This window comes from Globicephala melas, chromosome 1 (assembly GCF_963455315.2).
Source record: "Globicephala melas chromosome 1, mGloMel1.2, whole genome shotgun sequence".
Lineage (NCBI taxonomy): Eukaryota > Metazoa > Chordata > Mammalia > Artiodactyla > Delphinidae > Globicephala > Globicephala melas.
This window is the reverse complement of record NC_083314.1, coordinates 27760085-27785961: the sequence shown is the minus strand read 5'-3', so window position 1 is coordinate 27785961 and position 25877 is coordinate 27760085. Positions and strand designations below refer to the sequence as shown.

At 37.9% G+C, this 25877-nt stretch overlaps 1 protein-coding gene across 5 annotated transcripts in view; it reads left to right on the top strand.

The window, feature by feature from the left end:
- The window catches only part of SDCCAG8 (SHH signaling and ciliogenesis regulator SDCCAG8), a 261720-nt gene that overhangs the window by 58444 nt on the left and 177399 nt on the right, over window positions 1-25877 (top strand). For all 5 annotated transcript variants that reach the window (XR_009565641.1, XM_030868562.2, XM_030868561.2 and 2 more), the window contains 2 exons: window positions 4493-4631; window positions 22431-22583. Coding sequence is in view for 4 of the 5 variants with exons in the window: in XM_030868562.2 (XP_030724422.2) it covers window positions 4493-4631; window positions 22431-22583 (292 nt within the window). In the remaining variant the exon portion in view is untranslated. The remainder of the gene's footprint in view (window positions 1-4492; window positions 4632-22430; window positions 22584-25877) is intronic.

Genomic DNA, 25877 nt, shown 5'->3' with positions numbered 1-25877 from the left:
TTCTTTCTCTTGTGTGTGTGTGTGTGTGTGTGTCTACTATTCTGTCTTCCAGTTTGCTGATTTTTCCTATGTATTATCTAACCTACTATTGATTCCTTCTAGTGTATTTTTAAATTTCGGTTATATATTCTTCAGCTCTGTTTGATTCCTTTTGTATTTTCTAAGTTTTTGTTAAACATCTTCCTGTGTTCATCCACTTTCCTCCCAAATTCATTGTGCGTGTTTATGATCATTACCTTGAACTCTTTATTAGAGACTGCTTATCTCCACTTCATCTAGTTCTTCTTTGCAAGTTTTATCTTATTTTAAAAGGTATTCATTCTGTTACTATTCAAGGAAATACATTTGAAAATGCCAACTATCAAATTGGTGAACATTTAAAAAAGGGGTCAAGAATGATGAGGCTATGAATAAGTGTGTATTTTCATACCCTGCTGGTGGAACTATAAATTGACACTACTTTGAAGGGTAATTTAGCACTATTCATTAATATTTAAATTATGTGTTACACATTTCAGAATCTACCATAGAGAATGTATGTATGTGCATAATGGGGCATTTGTAGGAACTCTTTTTGCAACATTATTTGTGATGGTGTCGTGATATTGTGATTTAATAAGAAATATGTATTTTGGTCTTCATCTCCTGTTCCTTGTATAGAGCTCCTAAAACTCTTGTATTTTTCTAAGTGGTAAAAGTAATAGGTACATATTTTGTACTAATATTTGGGTTTTGTCCCCTGCTTCTGAAATAGGTTGTTATTCTTAAGAAGCCCATTTCAACCACTCCTGAGTTTATGTTAAGTAGATGACTTTTGGAAACCCACTAAGGATGGGAGTGCTGGTTGCCACAGAAACCATCCATATGATTAGAAGATTGGAATTTTCAGTCCCTACTCCCCAGCCTTTAGGAAGGGGAAGGGCTGGAGATGGAGTCCAGTCACCAATGGCAATGATTTAATCAAGCATGCCTATGGAACTTCTATAAAAACCCTAAGCAATGGAGTTTAGGGAGCTTCTGGATTGGTCAAAACATTGAGGTAGTAAAGGGTGGCACTCCCAGACAGGGCATGGAAGGTCCACACCCCTTTCCACATACCTTGCCCTAGGCATCTCTTCTGTTTATCTGTTCATGAGTTGCGTCTTTTATAATAAAGGGGAAATAGTAAGGAAAACACTTACCTGAGTTCTGTGAACTGTTCTAGCAAAGTATTTAATCCTAGAAGGGGTCATGGGAACCCATGATTTCTGGCCAGTTGGTCAGAGATACAAGATACCTGGGACTTGCAATTGGCACCTAAAGTGGAGGGCAGTTTTGTGGGATTGAGCCTTAACCTGTGGGGTCTGTACCAACTCCAGGCAGTTAGTGTCAGAATTGAGTTAGTGTCCACTGAGAATTAAGAGAAGTGCTGTATGTGGAAAACCTACGCATGTGGTATCAGAAGTGTTGTGAGTACAGAAACTGGGTGTAGAAGAAAACGAGAGGTTTTTCTTTTAGATGTGAACAACCTAAATATTCTTCAAAGAAGAATAACTAAACTACAGTTGAGATAACTATGAAATTTTATGCACAGCCAAAAAAAAATGATTGAAGTAGATCTATATGTACTAATGTGGAACCAAGTTCCAAAATATGTTGTTGAAGGAAAAAATAAAACAAGATGAGAAAGACATACCTGGTATGAAACTGTTTGTATTCCTTCAGAGGTCCATTCACAACCTTACTATATATTTTCTCCAGGTTCATACATATGCGTAGAGAAAGATATGAAAGAATAAACACACAATATTTAACAGTGATTACCACTGGAGAAGTAGAAGAAGGCATTGAAATTGAAAGTATGTGTTAAATAGGTCCCTAACCATATTGGTAATTAATTTATTATAAGGAGAAAGTAATGAAAATTTAATTTTAAAATGGAAAAACATATTCAAAGTCATGCAGATAAAGAGGATAGTCTAAGATAAACTAAGTAGTCTGACAAAACCAATCAACAAATAAAAAACTTTTTTTCCCCCTATTATATTGCATTTCATATTATCCTTTTAGGTCATGAGAAAAATATTTTGAAAGGAAGCTACAGTGTTTTCATTGATTCCAAGTCTGGCAGTCATTTAGGAATTAGATTCTTGCTCAGTTATATATTTCTTTGTCTCTATCCTAAATTTCAGCTCTTAGCCTCTTAAAATAAATGTTAACCTTCTCAGTTCGGTTTTCTGCTTTGTCAGCATGTCGTTGGTTCATGTTCTACCTTAATAACAGTATACTATGGAAGGTTTCTGCTTTTATTATAAATGAAAATCTTTGTCTATATGACCTAAGCTGGTGTTCAGTTTCTTTCAGTTTAGTAATGCAGAATGCTGAATACTGAGTGTATGCTGACTTTGAAGAGTGACCAAAACTTTTTACGTTTGGATTTCTAGTTTGAAGCATAGTTAGAAGCCTGAACCCTCAAAGAACTGTATCATAGTATTTCCTGCATGACTCTAATATGGATTTTTAAAAAGTTATATCCCAAATATGATAAATCAAAAGAGTTTCCTGGTCTCTATTCAAAATGTAGCGTTGTAACACTAGTTTTAAACTATGTTGTTGATTTTTTAGCATGTAATTTATTGACTATGTGACACAACATTGGGCAGCTGAAAAGGAGAGGATCAGGCACAACTTGGAGACCAGACAACCCATATGTTTGTGGTGTTTTGTTAGGGCACTTGGGACTTTTTGGAGGGAATACTTAACGACTGCTGAGTACATTGGATATAATTTAAAAGTTGGTTTGAAGTCCTTATAGTATTTTTTAATTTCTGCCTTCCACTCAGACCTCATTATGTCATGAACTAGGTAAGAGCAACAATAACCGCTCTTTCTTTCTTAATGATCAAAATACTTTCAAATGGGAATCAGGGTGGAACTGCTTTATATTAAATTCCTTTCTGTAGCTCATAGTGCCTTGGAGGAGCTTCAGTGTACTTTTCAGACAGGAGAAATGATTACTACTGTATTATCCTGGGACTTCAGTCCAGCTTGTGACTTGGGGGTGGGTGATTGGCAATCTTCTGTATAGCTGGCTTTGAAAGACTATGGGTAGCAACTTCCCAGAAATGAGGAAGAAGGAAATGTTGTAGTTAGCCTTCTAGACTTTCTTTTTAAAAACAGTGATAATACTTATTAGCAATGCTTAATAAAGCTTAAAACTGCTAGCAACTGTGGAATAACTTAAGAATTAAAGGCACTTCTTAGGCACTCCATATTTCAAGATGAAGCTCATGTAGATATCAGCCCAACTCTCCCTTTTCCTTATTTTAAACATTGGCCAAGATTATTCAGGGACTTTCTCCTTTTTGCTCTGATTGTTGCACTAGGTTCCTTAAATACTACATGCTCGTTAGTTCATCCCAGAACTGACACCCATGCTTCTTCCCTCATCTTCTGCCTCAGCTGCTCTTTCATCTGGATCATGATGGCATGTTACAGGGTTAATGCTGCATTGCTTGCTTTGTTTGAAAAACTCCTTGATCATATTCATCAAAATATTCACATGGTATTTTTAAGCAGTTAAAGAACTTTTGCCTTGGAAGATGGTAATTTGGAGAGCTGCCCTCTCATTCTCACATTGATGTATCATGTAAAATTTCCCATTGTGAGAGGCTCACTCAGGCCTGGTGTTGGGCTGGCCATGTAGAATTTTATATGGATTTATTTAATCCATAAGATTGGATCCTTGCTATTTTACATGCCAACGCATTTTGGCATTCAGTTCAATTCTATCCCCAAGAAATAGCTTAGCCTAGGGTACTTCTGAAAATTGCTAAGGGAGGGATGGATCTAGGCAAGGATCAAAACCTGTAGGATAAGATTTTGTAAAATAATGAGCATTATATGTGTAACCAGGGCACTTGAGTGATTCACCAGTACTACCCATTGAAAGAAGAAATATGTTCATAAGTAGGTGAAAGTTTTTAATTCATAGAGAAGGGTGAAAAAGAGGATTGTGAAGGAAGATGAAAAGGAAAGGACATATTTCTAGTCCTAGTTTGTTTGTTCTAGTAGAGAGGGGAGTTGGCAGTGTAAACAAAACTTCAGTAGTCCCTTCTTACCATGGTTACTTCTGCTTTGAAGTACAATCCCCACCTTCCCTACTTTATTACTTTTGTCTCCTTTTCTGCCCCCCACCTTTTTAATTTTTAAATTAATTTCCTCTTTTCTGGGCTTCCCTCTCCAGCCCTCAGTGTGCCAGTCCTCTCCATAATTGGTTATTATCCCATGTGGATGCAGTCCTGCCATGAATGCTCATGGCTTTTCTGGCTGCTCTGCCTGCCCCTCACCAAGTGAGGACAGAGGGTCTTTCTCTGGGGTGTACTTGAATATGTGCTGAGCTGGCCTGCCCTGGCTCTTCTTCTAATACATATTAATGCTTTTTTCTTCCTGACGTATGAATACACGATCATTTGATCATTTGCTGTTTTCAATGTTCTTTTTGTGCTGACAGAGAAAGAGATGACTTAATGTCTGCACTAGTTTCCGTGAGGAGCAGCTTGACAGAGGTGCAGCAAAGAGAAGTAAGTGCTTATGAGCAGGTGAAACAAGCTGTGCAAATGACTGAGGAGGCCAACTTTGAGAAAACCAAGGCAAGTCTAATAAAATAAAGGCATGCCATAATTGCCTTTTTTTTTCTTTTCTGAGTATTTGTTTCGTTATTCTCCATAGCTAAACTGTTTTTTTCCAAACACACAAAGTGAATACCAGTTTGTTAATGTTGACTTTCTAAAGTAAACAAATTTGCTCTTTGGAGAATTCTTATTCCCCTGCAAATTCTCTTGCTGTATCACTATTGAAAGAATAGTATTATGATGTGATACAGTACTTTGAGAGACTTGTATGCTTAATCTTTTTATTTGCCGATAACTTTTAATGCGAAGTGAAACTATTAGCACCCATAGTCACCCATTTGTGTATGCTCATGTATGTGAAGACAGATGTTTTTCCTCTATACCTGGGAAAGTTTGAGAACATCCAGATATGCCACAATAATAATATATGTGTATTTAATAGCATCTTTAGCTATGAGTCTGTATCCATTGTGTGCTTAAGTCAAACACATTTAATGATAATGATAATGACAGTGATAGTTAACACTTAGTGATCAGGCAGTGTTCTAAGCACTTTGAATAGTAGGAGGTTACTGATGATTCATTTCTGTGTTTGGGGGCCACACCTTAAACCATTAAAGTTGCTATGTATTTTCCCTAAACACACTAGCCACGCTTCAAGTACTTAGTAGCCACATGTAGCTAGTGATTACTGTATTGGTCAGTGCAGATATAGAACATTTCCATTATCACAAAAAATGCTTTAGATAACATTGGTCTAAGCCATATAGTAGCATCACTATTTTATTAAACTATTGGGCTAATCACCTTTATATTAAGCTTCTCCTCAGTCATTGCCTTACCCATTTATCTCTATCCAGACCATCTTTAACTCTTCCTAGACCATTTGACCCTCATAATGCCCCATGCCTTTTGAAACTTATGTTCATTCTGACCAAATGCCCTAACATATTTTACTTCCTCAAACACTCTTACGTCTTCCTTTGGACTGACTCTAGCTGTCCCTTGCTGATGTTATGACCCTCAAAACCTCCAGTGAAGCCCTTTGCTGTTCATTTTATCTCATGTGACTGTGATGGAGGGGTCAGCATTCATATCACCCCATACTGCCGTTTCCAGGCCTTTGCTTTCGTACCTACTAACTCCTCTTTGAAGTTAGTTTACCACTTCTCTTTGAAATCATCGTTGATTCTCCTCTCCCTAATTTTAATCAATATAAACTCTCAATCTGGAAGACACTATTTGATATTTTTTTTTAAAGAAAATCATCCATCACTTGGGTTTATAAAATAGTTGTAAGATCTTTGACACCTTTTAAGAGCTTTAGCCTCTGACACTTTTCCCCCTTGTCTATGTCCTTTCAGGCTGCTATAACAAAGACACCTTAGACAGGGTGGCTTAAACAACAAACATTTAATTCTCATAGTTCTGGGAAGTGCAAGATCAAGGCACCAGCAGATTCGGTGTTTGGTGAGAGCTCACTTTCTGGTTCATAAACAGCTCTCTTCTCACTGTGTCTTCACATGGTGGAAGGGGCAAGGGAACTCTTTGAAGTCTATTTTATAAGGGCACTAATCCCATTCATGAGGGCTCCACCTTCATGACCTAATCACCTCCCATAGGGCCACCATCTAATTCCATCATATTGGGGGTTAGATTTCTACATGTGACTTCTGGAGAGGCACAAACATTCCGTCCATAGCACCCTCTACTTTATCTCTTTTCATCATTCTGAAAGGTTTCCACATCCATACTGTTAACATATGCAACATCTTAGTCCCGACACACTTTGCTTTCCTTAACTCTAACATTTTCTATGTTCTTCTGTAACTCCCACGTGAACTGAAGGGTCCACGAGATCTCAAACTCTAAAACTGATCTCTCTGACCAGAGCCTTTTCTCTTCCTCCCTATCTCAGTTAAATCTACTCAGTGTCCTCATAACTGCCTCCAGTTCTTCTACCTCCTCTCATATCTCATTTTATCTATTATCTTCAGGCTGTTCCTCTTCCCTTTCCATTTAGATGTGAATTTTATGATCTCAAACTAAATTCATTATATTCACTTCATCAAAACAGCTGTGTTCTCTACTCGCTGAATGGCACTTTTGTCCACTGTCATGCCCTGATTGGGAACTGGATGTCATCCTCTCCTTTGGCTTCCAACCAGTCACTAAATAAGAGTTTTAATCCTTGAAGTTTGCTTGAATTCTTTCCTCACTGTCACCTTTCTTGTTCAGGATACTATCATCTCTGGATTCATGAATTATAACATCCCTTGTCTCTTTTCCTTCACTCCATTCCCTACAATGCAGCTAGAAGTGATCTTTCTTCAAAGCAGATTTTATCATGTGACTCTCTGATTAAAATCCATCAGTGGTTTCCCACTGCCTTCAGCGTAATCTCCAAACTACTTCACATGCTTATGAGGTCTGTCCTAATGTGCTTCCTTTCAACCCTTTAGTGTCACTTTTTACTCTCCTCCAACAGACTCAGCCCCTGTCAGCTTGGAAAGGCAGTAGAATTTAGAGGTTGAGCATGGTCTTAGTAGAGTTAGCAAGACCTAGATTCAACTTCCAGCTCCACCATTCACCAGCTGTGTGACCTTGGGCAAGTTATTTAGTTCTCTGTGCCTCAGTTTTTCTTCATCTGTGAAATGGAAATAATATCTGACACATAGGATTTTAATTAGGACTGTATTTTAAAATTTATATCTGTTATCTTATAGAAACTCTGGCACAAAATACTTCTTCAATAAGTAGTTGTGGTGATGGTGATGGCTATTAATCCCTGTGTTTATGCCATGCTTTTTCTAGCCTCTGGGTCTCTGTACATGCCATGCAAATTCTTCTCCACACCATTGCTTGGATATTTTCTTCATCCTTCATGCCACTGTCTCTAGAAAATCTATGATCTCCCATGTCTAGATTTGATATACCTCTTATGTACTTTTAGAGCAGGGTTTCTCAACCTTGGCATGGTTGACATTTTGATGTACATAATTCTTTGTTTTAGAGATTGTCCTCCATGCTATAGGATATTTAGCAGCATCTCTGGTCTCTACCCACTAGATTCCAGTAGCACATCCCTCTCCCCCAAGTTCTGATAACCAAAGATATCTCCAGACACTGCCAAATGACCCTGAGGGGGGTGGTGCAGAATTGTCCCCAGTTGAGAACTACTCATTACAGCATTTATCAAAATGTATTATTATTGGTTGTTTGTTTGTATCTTTCATTAAACTTTAAACTCCTTGGCAGGAAGTAACTTGTCCATCTTGTCACTATTAAATCCCTAGTATCCTACATAGTGTTTGGTAAGTAATAGGTACTCAGTAAATATCCGCTAAGGGAATTTCAGTGTGCTCTCAGTAACACTCTAGAATTCTGTTATTCTTACCTTTCCAATTTAACTACTTTACCAGTGCCACGTGAAAGTTAAGCCAAATCATACATGTTTTTCCTATCATTTTCAGCCTATCAAGTGTTACTGAGGGAAGCCATGTAAGAAAGCAACAATGAATTCCACAGGAGAGTAATACCAGTCACGTTCAGTGTATAAGTACTGTTTAGCAATTCTTTTCCTTGCAGTTGACTACCACATATACTTTTCTAAATTTTATTTTATATTTTTTAACATCTTTATTGGAGTGTAATTGCTTTACAATGGTGTGTTAGTTTCTGCTTTATAACAAAGTGAATCAGCTATACATATACATATATCCCCATATCTCCTCCCTCTTGGGCCTCCCTCTGACCCTCCCTATCCCACCCCGCTAGTTGGTCACAAAGCATCGAGCTGATCTCCCTGTGCTATGCGGCTGCTTCCCACTAGCCAGCTATTTTACGTTTGGTAGTATATATAAGTCCATGCCACTCTCTCACTTCGTCCCAGCTTACCCTTCCCCCTCCCCGTGTCCTCAATCCATTCTCTATGTCTGTGTCTTTATTCCTGTCCTGCCCCTAGTTTCTTCAGAAGCTTTTTTTTTTTTTTTTTTTTTTTTAGATTCCATATATATGTGTTAGCATACAGTATTTGTTTTTCTCTTTCTGACTTACTTAACTCTGTATGACAGACTCTCCGGCCATCCACCTCACTACAAATAACTCAATTTGGTTTCTTTTTGTGGCTGAGTAATATTCCATTGTATATATGTGCCACATCTTCTTTATCCATTAATCTGTCGATGGACACTTAGGTTGCTTCCATGTCCTGACTATTGTAAATAGAGCTGCAATGAACATTGTGGTATGTGACTCTTTTTGAATTATGGTTTTCTCAGGGTATATGCCTGGTAGTGGGATTGCTGAGTCATATGGTAATTCTATTTTTAGTTTTTTAAGGAATCTTCATGCAGTTCTCCATACTAGCTGTATCAATTTACATTCCCACCGACAGTGCAAGAGGGTTCCCTTTTCTCCACACCCTCTCCAGCATTTATTGTTTGTAAATTTTTTGATGATGGCCATTCTGACTAGTGTGAGGTGATACCTCATTGTAGTTTTGATTTCCATTTCTCTAATGATTAGTGATGTTGCGCATCCTTCGATGTGTTTGTTGGCTATCTGTATATCTTTGGAGAAATGCCTATTAAGGTCTTCTGCCCATTTTTGGATTGGGTTGTTTGTTTTTTTTGATATTGAGCTGCATGAGCTGCTTGTAAATTTTGGAGATTAATCCTTTGTAAGTTGCTTCATTTGCAAATATTTTCTCTCATTCTGAGGGTTGTCTTTCCGTCTTCTTTATGGTTTCCTCTGCATTGCAAAAGCTTTTAAGTTTCATTAGGTCCCATTTGTGTATTTTTATTTTTATTTCCATTACTCTAGGAGGTGGGTCAAAAAGGATCTTGCTGTGATTTATGTCATAGAGTGTTCTGCCTATGTTTTCCTCTAAGAGTTTGATGGTGTCTGGCCTTACGTTTAGGTCTTTAATCCATTTTGAGCTTATTTTTGTGTATGGTGTTAGGGGGTGTTATAATTTCATTCTTTTACATGTAGCTGTCCAGTTTTCCCAGCACCACTTATTGAAGAAGCTGTCTTTTCTCCATTTTTCATTCTTGCCTTCTTTATCAAAGATAAGGTGACCATATGTGCGTGGGTTTATCTCTGGGCTTTCTATCCTGTTCCATTGATCTATATTTCTGTTTTTGTGCCATTACCATACTGTCTTGATTACTGTAGCTTTGTAGTATAGTCTGAAGTCAGCCTGATTCTTCCAGCTCCGTTTTTCTTTCCCAAGATTGCTTTGGCTATTAGGATCTTTCGTGTTTCCATACAAATTGTAACCTTTTTTTTGCTAGTTCTGTGGAAAATGCCATTGGTAGTTTGATACGGGTTGCATTGAATCTATAGATTGCTTTGGATAGTATAGTCGTTTTCACAATGTTGATACTTTCAATCCAAGAACATGGTATATCTGTCCAACTGTTTGTATCACCTTTCATTTCTTTTATCAGTATCTTATAGTTTTCTGCATACAGGTCTTTTGTCTCCTTAGGTAGGTTTATTCCTAGCTATTTTATTCTTTTTGTTGCAGTGGTAAACAGGAGTGTTTCTTTAATTTCTCTTTCAGATTTTTCATCATTAGTGTATAGGAATGCCAGAGATTTCTGTGCATTAATTTTGTAGCCTGCTACTTTACCAAATTCACTGATTAGCTCTAATAGTTTTCTGGTGGCATCCTTAGGATTCTCTATGTATAGTATCATATCATCTGCAAGCAGTGACAAGCTTTACTACTTCTTTTCCGATTTGGATTCCTTTTATTTCTTTTTTGTCTCTGATTGCTGTGGCTAAAACTTGCCAAACTATGTTCAATAACAGTGGCAAGAGTGGACAACCTTGTTTTGTTCCTGATCTTAGTGGAAATGGTTTCAGTTTTTCACCATTGAGAATGATGTTGGCTGTGGGTTTGTCATATATGGCGTTTATTATGTTGAGGTAAGTTCCCTCTATGCCTACTTTCTGGAGGGTTTTTATCATAAATGGGTGTTGAATTTTGTCAGAAGCTTTTTCTGCATCTATTGAGATGTTCATATGGTTTTTCTCCTTCAATTTGTTCATATCACATTGATTGATTTGCGTATATTGAAGAATCCTTGCGTTCCTGGAATAAACCCCACTTGATCATGGTGTATGATCCTGTTAATGTGCTGTTGGATTCTGTTTTCTAGTATTTTGTTGAGGATCTATGTTCATCAGTGTTATTGCCCTGTAGTTTTCTTTCTTTGTAACATCTTTGTCTGGTTTTGGTATCAGGGTGATGGTGGCCTCGTAGAATGAGTTTGGGAGTGTTCCTCCCTCTGCTATATTTTGGAATAGTTTGGGAAGGATAGGTGTTAGCTGTTCTCTAAATGTTTGATAGAATTCGCCTGTGAAGCCATCTGGTCCTGGGCTTTTGTTTGTTGGAAGATTTTTTTTTCTTTTTCAGTACGCGGGCCTCTCACTGTTGTGGCCTCTCCCGTTGTGGAGCACAGGCTCCAGACGCGCAGGCTCAGCGGCCATGGCTCACGGGCCCAGCCGCTCCGCGACATGTGGGATCTTCTCGGACTGGGGCATGAACCCGTGTCTCCTGCATCGGCAGGCGGACTATCAACCACTGCGCCACCAGGGAAGCCCTGTTGGAAGATTTTTAATCACAGTCTCAATTTCAGTGCTTGTGATTGGTCTGTTTATATTTTCTGTTTCTTCCTGATTCAGTCTTGGCAGGTTGTGCATTTCTAAGAATTTGTCCATTTCTTCCAGGTTGTCCATTTTATGGGCATAGAGTTGATTGTAGTAATCTCTCATGATCCTTTGTTTTTCTGCAGTGTCAGTTGTTACTTCTCCTTTTTCATGTCTAATTCTATTGATTTGAGTCTTTTCCCTTTTTTTCTTGATGAGTCTGCCTAATGGTTTATCAATTTTTGTTATCTTCTTAAAGAACCAGCTTTTAGTTTTATTGATCTTTGCTATCATTTCCTTCATTTCTTTTTCATTTATTTCTGATCTGATCTTTATGATTTCTTTCCTTCTGCTAACTTTCGGAGTTTTTTATTCTTCTTTCTCTGATTGCTTTAGGTGTAAGTTTAGGTTGTTTATTTGAGATGTTTCTTGTTTCTTGAGGTAGGATTGTATTGCTATAAGCTTCCCTCTTAGAACTGCTTTTGCTGCATCCCATAGGGTTTGGGTCATCGTGTTTTCATTGTCATTTGTTTCTAGGTATTTTTTGATTTCCTCTTTGATTTCTTAACTGATCTGTTGGTTATTTAGTAGTGTATTGTTTAGCCTCCATGTGTTTGTATTTTTTTACAGTTTTTTTTCCTGTAATTGATATCTGCTCTCATAGCATTGTGGTCAGAAAAGATAGTTGATTTGATTTCAGTTTTCTTAAATTTACCAAGGCTTGATTTGTGACTCAAGGTATGATGTATCCTAGAGAATGTTCCATGAGCACTTGAGAAGAAAGTGTATTCTGTTGTTTTTGGATGGAATGTCCCATAAATATCAATTAAGTCCATCTTGTTTAGTGTATCATTTGAAGCTTGTGTTTCCTTATTTATTTTCATTTTGGATGATCTGTCCATTGGTGAAAGTGGGGTATTAAAGTCTCCTACTCTGATTGTGTTACCATCAATTTCCCCTTTTATGGCTGTTAGCATTTGCCTTATGTATTGAGGTGCTCCTATGTTGGGTGCATAAATATTTACAATTGTTTCATCTTCTTCTTGGATTGATCCCTTGATCATTATGTAGTGTCCTTCTTTGTCCCTTGTAATAGTCTTTATTTTAAGTCTATTTTGTCTGACATGAGAATTGCTACTGCATCTTTCTTTTGATTTCCATTTGCATGTAATATCTTTTTCCATCCCCTCACCTTCAGTCTGTATGTGTCCCTAGGTCTGAAGTGGATCTCTCGTAGACAGCATATATATGGGTCTTGTTTTTGTATCCATTCATCCAGTTTGTGTCTTTTGGCTGAAGCATTTAATCCATTTACATTTAAGGTAATTATCTATATGTATGTTCCTATTACCATTTTCCTAATTCTTCTGGGTTTGTTATTGTAGGTCTTTTCCTTCTCTTGTGTTTCCTGCCTAGAGAAGTTTCTCTAGGATTTGTTTTAAAACTGGTTTGGTGGTGCTGAATTCTCTTAGCTTTTGCTTGTCTGTAAAGATTTTAATTTCTTCATCAAATCTGAATGAGATCCTTGCTGGGTAGAGTAATCTTGGTTGTAGGTTTTTCCCTTTCATCACTTTAAATATGTCCTGCCACTCCCTTCTGGCTTGCAGAGTTTCTGCTGAAAGGTCAGCTGTTATCCTTATGGGGTTTCCCTTGTATGTTATTTGTTGTTTTTCCCTTGCTGCTTTAATATTTTTTCTTTGTATTTAATTTTTGATAGTTTCATTAATATGTGTCTTGATGTGTTTCTCCTTGGATTTATCCTGTATGGGACTCTCTGAACTTCCTGGACTTGATTGACTATTTCCTTTCCCATATTAGGGAAGTTTTCAACTATAATCTCTTTAAATATTTTCTCAGTCCCTTTCTTTTTCTCTTGTTTTTCTGGGACCCCTATTATTCGAATCTTGGTACGTTTAATGTTGTCCCAGAAGTCTCTAGGACTGTCCTCAATTCTTTTCATTTTTTGTTTTCTTTATACTGCTCTGCAGTAGTTATTTCAACTATTTTATCTTCAGGTCACTTATCCATTCCTCTGCCTCAGTTATTCTGCTATTGATTCCTTCTAGAGAATTTTTCATGTATTGTGTTGTTCATCATTGTGTCTTTGCTCTTTAGTTCTTCTAGGTCCTTTTTAAACATTTCTTGTATTTTCTCCATTCTATTGCGAAGATTTTGGATCATCTTTACTATCATTACTCTAATTCTTTTTCAGGTAGACTGCCTATTTCCTTTTCATTTGTTTGGTCTGGTGGGTTTTTACCTTGCTCCTTCATGTGCTGTGTGCTTCTCATTTTGCTTAACTTACTGTGTTTGGGGTCTCCTTTTTGCAGGTTGCAGGTTTGTAGTTCCTGCTGTTTTTGGTGTCTGCCCTCAGTGGCTAAGGTTGGTTCGGTGGATTGTGTAGGCTTCCTGGTGGAGGGCACTTTGCCTGTGTTCTGATGGATGAGGCTGGATCTTGTCTTTCTGGTGGGCAGTACCACGTCCAGTGGTGTGTTTTGGGGTGTCTGTGACCTTATTATGATATTAGGCAGCCTGTCTGCTAATGAGTGGGGTTGTGTTACTGTCTTGCTAGTCCTTTGGCGTTGGGTTTCCAGCACTGTAGCTTGCTGATAGTTGAGTGGAGCTAGGTATTAGCATTGAGATGGAGATCTCTGGGAGAGCTTTCACTGTTTGATATTACATGGAGCCGAGAGGTCTCTCGTGGACCAATATCCTGAACTCGGCTCTCCCACCTCAGAGGCACAGGCCTGACACCGAGCTGGAGCACCAAGACCCTGTCAGCCACATGGCTCAGAAGAAAAGGGAGGAAAGAAAGAAAGAAAAATAAAATAATTTTATTAAAATAAAAAATTAATTAAAAAATTAAAAAGTAATAAAACAGAAAGAAAGTAAGAAAAGAGCAACCAAACCTAAAAACAAATCCACCAATAACAAGCACTAAAAACTATACAAAAAAACAAAGAAAAATAACGGATAGATAGAACCTTAGGACAAATGGTAAAAGCAAAGCTATACAGACAAAATCACACAAAGAAGCATATACATACACACTCACAAAAAGAGAAAAGGGAAAAAATATATCTATATATATAAAAAAAAGGAGGAAGAAAGCAACTGAATCAATAAACAAATCTACCAATGATAATAAACTCTAAATACTAAACTAAGATAAACATAAAACCAGAAGCAAATGAGATGCAGAAAACAAACCCCAAGTCTACAGTTGCTCCCAAAGTCCACCATCTCAATTTTGGGATGATTCATTGCCTATTCAGGTATTCCACAGATGCAGGGTACATCAAGTTGACTGTGGAGATTTAATCTGCTACTCCTGAGGCTGCTGGGAAAGATTTCCCTTTCTCTTCTTTGGTTGCATAACTCCTGGGGTTCAGCTTTGGCTTTGGCCCCGCTTCTGCGTGTAGGTTGCCTGAGGGCATCTTTTGGGAAGTCTGATATCTTGTGCCAGTGTTCAATAGGTGTTCTGTAGGAGTTGTTCCACATGTGGATGTATTTCTGATGTATTTGTGGGGAGGAAGGTGATCTCCACATCTTACTCCTCCACCTTCTTGAAGGTCTCCCTACCACATGTACTTTAGACTAGACAGGAATGCCACTTTGTTCATTTTCCCAACTCCACTCTTAGCACCTCACTCTCAATAGCTGACCTACTTTACTGAGATCACAACCAACTGACAAGAGCCTCATCAACACTTTCTCATCCCTCAAATGTGTCTTCACATTTTTTTCTTTCTTATCTGGTCCTCTTACTTCCCAAGATGAATCTCTCTAAGTTCTTGATATCTCCTACTTCTAGGGTTTCAGGGACATTGAGACATTTGTTATCACATCTTTCTTGTATCTTCCATCCTTCATTCTCCATTGTCTTTACCTTTGTAGCTTTCCATTCACTTCTGAACACATTGCAGTCAGTCTTTTAACAAATTGTAGTCTGATTTCATGCTACTGAATTGGTCACATTATGGTCACCAGTCACTTCCTGATTACTAAACCCAGTGACTTCATCTCAGTCCTCATTTGACCCAACTCCAGGAAGACATTAACTGTACTAGCATAACATGTCATCATTTCCCCTTGATTAATCTGATATTTCACTCTGTGGGTCCTCTTTGCATTGCTCTTGTCTACTCTTCCACATGTCTTTTAACTTGTTTTCCACAAGCCTAGAATGCAGACATTCCTCAGTCAGTTCCTAGCCGTCCAGCCATGTTGCCCTAATTTCCAGGACTTTGTGTCTCCCCCTCACTTGACCACCTCCACATTGTGCCTTTAGCTCTAAGAACTCCTCTGTGCCCCAGACCTACATTTCTTGCTTCTACTAGACCTCTTTTATGGATGATATGCCATTAGCATCTGAAACTCTACACCACCAAACTGGAAATTCTCTCCTCCTTACTGTCTATCACTCCTTTTCCTTCTATAATTTTCTGTATTATCTTTTCTCAGATAATGGTATTATCATCTTACCAACAACCCTGGCTTGGAACCTTTAAAATATCTTGGGTCCTCCCCATTCCTCACTGTCAACATCCAATCAGTTATCAAACTCTCACCGTATCTTCAAAAACCCCTACTAAGTTATGCCCGCAGCTTCCATACCTATACTCCTGCTCTGGTTCGAGTCTTCACATACTCTTATGTGGCCTATTGCAATAGCCTTCTAATTGGTCTCCCTCAGGTCTCTTTCAATTCCAGTATATCTTTCACATTGCTGCCAAAGTTTTCCTAAACTGTAAATCTCCCTGTTCAGGCAGCTCTCTTCTTGCAGTAGAATAAGACAAATCCTTAGCATGACCTTCCAGATCTTTCACAATATGGTCCCACTCTAACTTTTCTAGCCTTATCTTTCACTACAAGTTTTCATATAACCTATACTGTTTCTATAACGTGACCTACAATTGACTATTTCCATGAATTTGCTCATATTGTACTTTCCTGCACTGTATCCATCTGTGAAGTATCTATTCATTCTATGAGGGGCAACTCAGATGGCAGTCTTCTCGGAAGTTTTCCCCAGCACCTTCTTGTTTGAATTAATCTCTTCCTTCTCTGTATTCCTAGCAAGCTGTGTATAATTTTTGTGGCTGTTTACATAGCCCTCTCCACCAAAAGCCCTTAAAAACCAGGTCTGTGACATCTATCATTGTATTCTTCACATGGCCATTTACATATTAATTGTACAATAAATGTTGTTGAACTGATGTAAAGTTAATTATTAGCTTTAAATATTAGTATGAATTTTTGTAATTAGTGCTTTTAAAATCTTAGTGGTTAAGAACTAGAAAGGCTATTGTGTATTGTAAATCTATTTTTCACTAAGTTAGTAATAACTCAAGGATTGATTTCTAAGCAGTTTACAAAATGCAGTGCAAGTCTGGCAGTTTTTATCTCTAAGGTATGTTAAAACATACTAGGGGAGAAAATATTTGCAAACGAAGCAACTGACAAAGGATTAATCTCCGAAATATACAAGCAGCTCATGCAGCTCAATATCAAAAAAACAACCCAATCCAAAAATGGGCAGAAGACATAAATAGACATTTCTCCAAAGAAGATATACAGATTGCCAACAAACACATGAAAAGATGCTTGACATCACTAATCATTAGAGAAATGCAAATCAAAACCAAAATGAGGGCTTCCCTGGTGGCACAGTGGTTGAGAGTCCGCCTGTTGATGCAGGGGACACGGGTTCGTGCCCCGGTGCGGGAGGATCCCACGTGCCGCCGAGCGGCTGGGCCCGTGAGCCTGCGTGTCCGGAGCCTGTGCTCTGCAATGGGAGAGGCCACGGCAGTGAGAGGCCCGCGTACCGCAAAAAAAAAAAAAAAAAAAATGAGGTATCATCTCACACTGGTCAGAATGTCCATCATCAAAAAATTTACAAACAATAAATGCTGGAGAGGGTGTGGAGAAAAGAGAACCCTCCTGCACTGTTGGTGGGAATGTAAATTGATACAGCCACTATGGAGAACAGTATAGACGTTCCTTAAAAAACTAAAAATACAACTACCAAATGACCCAGCAATCCCACTACTGGGCGCATACCCTGAGAAAACCATAATTCAAAAAGAGACATGTACCACCATGTTCATTGCCGCACCATTTACGATTGTCAGGGCATGGAAGCAACCTAAATGTCCATCGAGAGATGAATGGATAAAGAAGATGTGGCAGATACATACAGTGGAATATTACTCAGCTGTAAAAAGAAACGAAATTGAGTTATTTATAGTGAGGTGCATGGACCTACAGTCTGTCATAAAGAGTGAAGTAAGTCAGAAAGAGAAAAACAAATACCATATGCTAACATGTATATATGGAATCTAGAAGAATGGTACTGATGAACCTAATAGCAGGACAGGAATAAAGACGCAGATATAGAGAATGGACTTGAGGACGCCAGGGGGGAAGGGGAAGCTGGGACGAAGTGAAAGAGTAGCGTTGACATATATACACTACCAGATGTAAAATGGATAGCTAGTGGGAAGCTGCTGCATAGCACAAGGAGATCAGCTCGGTGCTTTGTGACGACCTAGACGGGTGGGAGAGGGAGGGTGGGAGGGAGGCTCAAGAGGGAGGGGATATGGGGATATATGTATACATATAGCTGATTCACTTTGTTGTACAGCAGAAACTAACACAACATTGTAGCAATTATACTCCAATAAAGATGTATAAAAAAAGTATTAGGAATTTTGCTTTCTGAGATTAAAGAGTGAAACAGCATACATATTTTAATTTTAAAACCAACTACTTTATTACTGAGTTATGAAATGGTTACTTTCTTCTTATAGTTCCTTAACATTTGTTGCCACCTAGTGTTCTATTTTGCATATTGCATGCTAAATAAGTAGAAGCAATTACATTACATTACATTAATATTGTATTATATCATGCCATATCATATTCAGTCCTCCCTCTTTATCCATGGGGGATTGGTTCCAGGACAGAAATCTGTGACTGGTTGAAACCTTGGATGCAGAAACTGTGAATACAGAACCTGCAGATAAGGAGGACAGACTATATGTACTTTTACAGTGGCAATGCAAACACCTGAGAATTTTATCAGAAAATAAACCTATAACATGAGAAAATTATAGTGCCATGCATGGATTCAGTTGTGTAACTTCTTTGGATCAAATCCCTATTCTGCCACTTTCTAGGTCTGTGCTCTTGGGCAAGTTAGTTAATGTCTCAAAGCCTCAGTTTCTTATCAACAGAGTGATAAAAGCCACTTAAAATTCAGTGAGAGAGTTAAATAAATTAATCCATGTAAGCCATTTAGGAAAGTATATGGCACACAGTAAGTGATCAATAAATGTTTTTGTTTTTCTTTGAAATTTGCAAGTCATTACAACTGGGAATAATTTTAAAAGGGAGAAAAAAATTAACCTGGGAATAAATGAAGGTAGAAAAGTAGAGGTTTTTGCAGTGATGTTTTGGTAAAGCTACAAGATAAAAAGGTTAACTGGCCCTTAGACCTGCCTGCCTCTATTGGAAGGGAAATTGTTGGCTTTGGCATGATGTTCCCATGAGCATATCTATAATGAGATAATCCTCTAAAGCAATTTTTTTTTTTTTTTTTTTTTTCCTGTACGCGGACCTCTCACTGTTGTGGCCTCTCCCATTGCGGAGCACAGGCTCCAGACGTGCAGGCTCAGTGGCCATGGCTCACGGGCCCAGCCCGCTCTGCGGCATGTGGAATCTTTCCGGTGCAGGGCACGAACCTGTGTCCCCTGCACCGGCAGGCAGACTCTCAACCACCGCGCCACCAGGGAAGCCCTGAGCGGGCTGGGCCCGTGAGCCATGGCCACTGAGCCTGCGCGTCTGGAGCCTGTGCTCCGCAATGGGAGAGGCCACAACAGTGAGAGGTCCGCGTACAGGAAAAAACAAACAAACAAACAAACAAACAAACAACAATACCAACCCAGAAGGTTGAATAAATGTCCCCCCAAACTTTTTTTTTCCTTTTTAAGTATTCAAATTATTGTTTTCCTTAGGCTACAGCAGAATCAGAAAGGCAAGAATTAGAAACCCGAAGTAAAAGGAAAATCAGAAAAGCCTTGAGCATTTGATTGCAAGCACAAATGTAGAATATAATGTTTCTTGATATGTACATTATCTTCCACAAGACAAAAACAAATTATAAATATCTTGGAAGTGGGAGTTAGGGATAGACTGACTGATAGGTTCCTAGTAAGGATAAATTTATAAATTAATAATCAATAGTTTGCATTATTTGTAAATTAAATGCCTAAAACATGTTGAAAATCATTTTTATGTTGTGGGCTATGTTTCATAAAAATGAAAGCATTTTCATAAACTTTTAAGTTTACATTCATAAGTGTGGACTCTATTATTCCTCATAGTTCTTTAATCCTATAATCATGAATTCTCTGATCACAAGGATATCTAGGAACCCAACCCTAGCACTTGGGAAGGACTTTTATATTTCCTAAAAGAGTTTCCCTATTTTAAGAATTGAGTTGACTAGGTACAAATTTATTTTGGAAAATGTTTTGACTCCATTAAGATAGTAATGCATACTTTTTGGTTTAATAAAACCAGGACTGGGAATATCAAGTCCAATAAATTATGTTTTGAAAAATGTGTTACTGTGGCCAACAAAGAATGACCACAAATAAATTTCCCAGAAGAGAAAAGGCCCTTTGAAGATTGAGTCTACTGGAGGGTGAGGGTTGTGTAAATCCCCAACTCCCTAAGACCTACAGCCATTTCCACCAAGAAAGGGATTGTGCTCAGGGAAAGAAAGGAGCCACGACCTTGGGAACCACTAGGAGAAATGGCAGCCGCAGATTCCAAACTAACTTGGTCACCTGTGAAGATCCATCAGTTAATTGGGTTGGCCAAACATCTTACGGAAAAACCCAAACGAACTTTTTGGTCAATAGTCTTTGAGGATTTGGTTATATGCCTTTACTGAATGATTATATGGAGTATAATCAGGGAGCACTGAGTCATCTGGGATTCTGAAAACTAGGAGAGTAAGTCTTAGAATTAAAAGACAAAGCTTTAATGGAAGGAATGTATAAATATTTATTTAGTAAACCCAAATCTTGTATATGAGGACCATTGTAAGATTAAATGACTTTTCTAATTCCAAATGTTACTTAATATTTTCTTCATTGTGACCAGACATATATATTAAAATCAAAACAAGCAAAAGCTATTTTATATGGAATCATTGGCTATAAACCAAGAGTGATCAATATCCAGTTTTTAACCTAATATTTTTAGTCAGTGTTTCGTTACTGCTTTCATACTCACCATCACCTCTCAGTGGTGGGTACTCCTCATAGAAGGCCATCCATGAAACCAAGGCTTCAGCAACGGTTTTGTTTAAGTGATTTACAACTTCTCCCTTGTGCTTTTTCTTTATATTATCTTAGCGTTAGGCCTCTTACCTGTCAGGATCATTTACTGTTCCTTGTTCTTGAATTGATTGAATTCTTTGAATTGACTCTTTAGTTGCTCTTCATGTTAGCCTGATCTTCAGCAGTTCCTTCCACTGTTCCTGTACCTAATAAGGTTGATTCCTGAGTTTTTATTCAGTGAAAAACCTTCTGATTAAATGTATTAGTTTATATTCCATAATCATTTTAGTCTTTCATGATATTCATATATCAGTGAACATTATGAACATTTTTATTAGGTTCATAAAAAATATTTTACACAAGAGCAATTGTGTTCTGAAGCACAAAAATCTCTAATTCATAGTATTTCAAGCTCCAAGGGTTTAAATTATAGAAAAATTATGCTTTTCCATTTCTTTTAAAATCTAATGTGAAATTTTATTTTCCAGACATTTTCAACTGGAATTGGACTTGGGACTGACTCCCTAGGAGAATCTTTTTTCAGGCATTTTATTTGCTTATCAGTTAATCTGGGACAGTTGCATTTTATCCTCAGTTTTTATGCCTAGGAGTATAGAACATTTCCAGAAGAGTTTGAAAGAAATTAGGGTTTAATGATCTCATGATAAAAAGAAGAAAATTCACATATCCTAGATATTTATTGTCTATATTTATTATAGCTTTCACCAGAGGGAAGCATAGCAATGCATAGAGCTTACAGTGCTTACTGAGACTGCTTCCATCTCCATTAACACCAACTGTGACTATCATTTTATAATTACATAGTATATAAGTCATATGAGACTTGAGTTTCTTTCTCTCAATTCAGGGGAACACAATAGAGGTTGAGTGAGGAGGATATAATGATGAGCCACTGGGATGAGACTAAGACACCATAGTATGACTCAGATTTTCTATGTCAAGCACCTTAATTTTATTTTTTTCTTGAGATTTTGAATTTAGTTTATTATTGTGTGTTATGCATAACGATATTGTAAATACAGCCAAAAGGAAGTTAGAGAGAATTTACTTCTGGAAATTCAGAGTGGGAAATTTAAACTAAAGGACAATTATCGACTTTTAAATTGCCAGAAATGAAATATAACACTTCTCATTTTACAAAACTAGGTAGTAAATGCTGTTTTGAGTCTTTCCTTATCTAAACTTGATTATTACTTAATTTTGACTTTAGTTATGTGTGTAAGGAGAGTGAACCAAATCTTATCGTACTTATATTTAAGGAAGCTCAGTTATTATATAAACAGTAAATGCCTGTATGTAATGATAAATACATCTCATCTTAAAATTTTGATCTGTTTATCATTTAAAGTACAAATAATTTTTAACCATGTCGAGATGAAAAATCAGTTAAATTAGATACTTATATATTTCTTGTAGTATAAACATGATATATAATTGAAAATACTAGAACACTTGGTTTTTCTGATCCCCTTTTATAAAATTCAGACTCCTCTGTGGCCCTTATCAAGGTTTGTTACCTGAATTTTCTTAGTTGATTAGTTAATATAGCCTTAATTGTGCAAACTGAAATATGTGAATAAATACAACATTTGAATACATGTAACATTTGAATACATGTAACATATGAATCAGTAAGTGGTGTTGACAAATACAAAAATATTCTTTACTTTGACTTTACAGTGAGTTGTAACTATTTTAAATAAAATCAAAGCTTAATTGTCTTATTTCCCTCTCATTTCTTCTAAATTCTAAGGTCCCATTTCACTCTGTCTTATTCTGGCAGGCTTTAATCCAGTGCGAACAGTTGAAGAATGAACTGGAGAAGCAGACAGAGCGACTTGAGAAAGAACTCGCATCTCAGCGAGAAAAAAGAGCCTTTGAGAAAGAGATGATGAAAAGAGAAATAACAAAAGAAAGAGAGGACATGGGCTCAAAGGTATTTAAAGGGTTCAATTTGTTATCGACACTGCAGAAGAAATGTTTGTGGTGATATAATTGATGAGTCTGCAGGTTGCAATTCTTGAATGATCTTTATTTTAAAAATTTTTTAATATCTTTATTGAAGTATAATTGCTTTACAATGTTGTGTTAGTTTCTGTTGTACAACAAAATGAATCAGCTATAAGTATACATATATCCCCATATCACCTCCCTCTTGAGCCTCCCTCGAATGATCTTACATGTTTAAACCATTTAAGTAGTCAAGTTGCTTATAACTTAGAGTTCATAAAAATTTTCTATTCCTCAATGTGTTTCTCAATAGAAGTTATATTCTCTGACCTTTCCAAAGAAAATAATCAATTAGATTTCATGATAGGAAAATGTAAAATTTACTCTAATCCTGCCATTGTGTTTGATTCCCTTTCTGTTTGTCAGAGGAGAGCAGGTGCTCTGCAGATATCCAGATTTTATTTCAAGCTTGGTTAAATCAAGGAGAGATGACTCCCCCATTTCATCCCCCACTCCTAAATTAGCCTTTAAGAAGGTAAAACACTTGTAAGAAACCAAGTAACCAAAACAAAAAGTGATGGTATACTCTGTACAAAATAGGTTGTAGCAAATTACATGATGAATAATGACTATAACCAGATGAATACATGGAAGGGAGAAATTAGAGTCAAAAGGAACAGATAACATGAGATGGGCAGTGTTTGCAAAAGAGTAACAAGCTAGAATACAGAGTTTAGTGGAACCTAGCTTTAAAGTTGCTACAGTTGAATAAAATTGAGCAAGATGTGGTCCCTCAAGTAACCCAAACAATGGTTACATGTTCTGTTTTTTCAAAGCAGGGTCACAGCTTATACCTACATGCTGTCTTAAACATGTGGTAATTAACTCATTCAGCAAATATCTACTGAGTATCTGCCATGTGCAAGGCAGTGTGTAAGCCTAAGGCTATATAAAGAGAAAAATCACAAATTCTGCCCAATGAGTTTTAAGTCTTACCTTACCTGAGCCAAGATAAACTCCCTTGTTTTCTTATCCTTTTTTAAAAAAATTGTGCCTGTCAAAAACTTATAGGTCAGTCTGGTTATCTACATTCTCTGACCTGGATTGGTGATCTCAGCTAGTGAAGAAAAATCCTATAATCTTGCAGATGACACCACCATACACTTATGGTTCAATGTCCACCATTCTGTTGGTGCTTTCTAGCAGTCCTCCTATGCATTCCTCTCTCTTCCATTCATTCAGGATTCAACAGATATTAATTGGAGGTCCTGGGAATGTGGTAGTCACAGGACCAATGCAGTTACGTCATGAAGTTTATAGACTTGTGGGAGAGGTAGACATTAAACACATACTTCCACAAATGAGTTTTTACCACTATGATAAAGGCATGAAGGTACGGTATAGGGTACCATGAGAATGTGTAACAGGCAAATATAACTTAGTCTGGGCAGTCATGGAAGACTTTCCTAAGAAAGAGGTTTTGCAAATGAGGCTCAAAAGAGTTGAGTAGGAGTGGTCAGGTGAAGAGTTGAGGGGAAGAGTTTCAGACCCAGGAAAACAACACTCCCAAGGCTCTGAAGCTAGAAAGCATCATACTTTCTAGGAATTTAGAGAGGGCTCAGGTGACTGGAGCATAGGAAGTAAGGGCCAGAGTAGTGGAAGATGAGTTTGGAGAAGTATGCAAGGACCAAATCATGAATGGTCTTAAAATCCATGTGAAAGGTTTTAAATGTTATCCAAAAGTGAAGGGGAAACCATTGAATGGCAGTAAATTGGGCAGTGTCGTGATCCCATTTATATTTGAGAAAAATCATCTGTCAATAGATTTGAAGGAGGACCAGAATAAACCCCTGGAGATCAGGTGGGAGGTAATTATAGTAGTCTAGGTGGGAAGTGTTGGTATCTAAGACACATTTTTCAAGGACTATTTCAAATCAGTTTTATTCCTCTCAAATTCTCTACCATACCACCTCTCCCCTCATTCTCGGCAGAGAGCCTTACTTCCCTAACGAAGAAAGTTGACAGCCATTAGATGGTAATCACCTTATTTATCCCCCCCCACCTCTGCCTAAAGTAAAATTTCACCTGTACTGCAACCGTGTCAGAATGGGAGTGGCTTAATCCTAATCCTTTCCTCTTGCTCTGAATCCCATCCCCTTCCACCACCTCAGTGACCTATTTCCATTAGTTCCCCACTCTCTTCTGAATCTTCAACCTTTGTCCTTCACTATAGCCTTTTCCTTATCACCAGGAAAATAGTCTCAAACTTTTCTCACCTGTTGAAAGAAACCAATCTTTCTTCTATCAAGTCATTCTCAATCTTGGCTACACAGAAGTTCCAAAACTCTCATTGCCCAATCTGCATCCCAAACGAATTATGGGGGAATATCTGAGGGTAGGATCTAGGGGTCAGTATTTTAAAAAATTGTCCAGGTGATTCCAATGTGTGGCCAAGGCTGGAAGCCACCTTAGTAATTCCATATCCCTCTTTACTCTTCCCCTTAATAGTCAAGTTTCTTGAAAGATTTGTCCATACATGTTATCTTCATTTTCTTACCGCTCATTCACTCTTCAGACCACTACATTTCAGCTTCTGTGCCCATAGCCGATGAAATTACTATTGCTGTGTTCACTGGAGACCTCCTTGTGCTATTTTTAGTGAATATTTTTTCGTTCTTATTCTCCTTAAAAGGTTCTGTTTCTTTGATTTCTCTGAATCATATTCTTTTTTTTTTTTTTTTTTTTTTTTGCGCTATGCGGGCCTTTCACCGTTGTGGCCTCTTCCGTTGCGGAGCGCAGGCTCTGGATGCGCAGGCTCAGCGGCCATGGCTCACGGGCCCAGCCGCTCCGCGGCACGTGGGATCCTCCCAGACCGGGGCATGAACTCGCGTCCCATGCATCGTCAGGCGGACTCTCAACCACTGCGCCACCAGGGAAGCCCTGAATCATATTCTTGTTTTGGGAGAATGATGATGTGTGCCTTTTAGGTTACTCTGAGTTTAAGCTGCCTTTGAGATAATGAAGGAGACACATCCAGAAAGCACCTTGATAGGAGGTTCTAGAGTTTAGCAGAGAGCTTTAGATTTAGGTGTCTTTAGCAGTACTGTGGCTTTAATTTCATATGTATGGTATTGATTCCTAAATCTTTAGCTCTCTAGTGAGCCCCCAAACCAGCTGCACTTCCCATCTTCCCTCTCATAGTAGAACTACTATTCATTCATCCATTTGCCCAACTCAGAAATTTTGCTGTCATCCTTGATTGCCTCCTTCTCCCTCACCC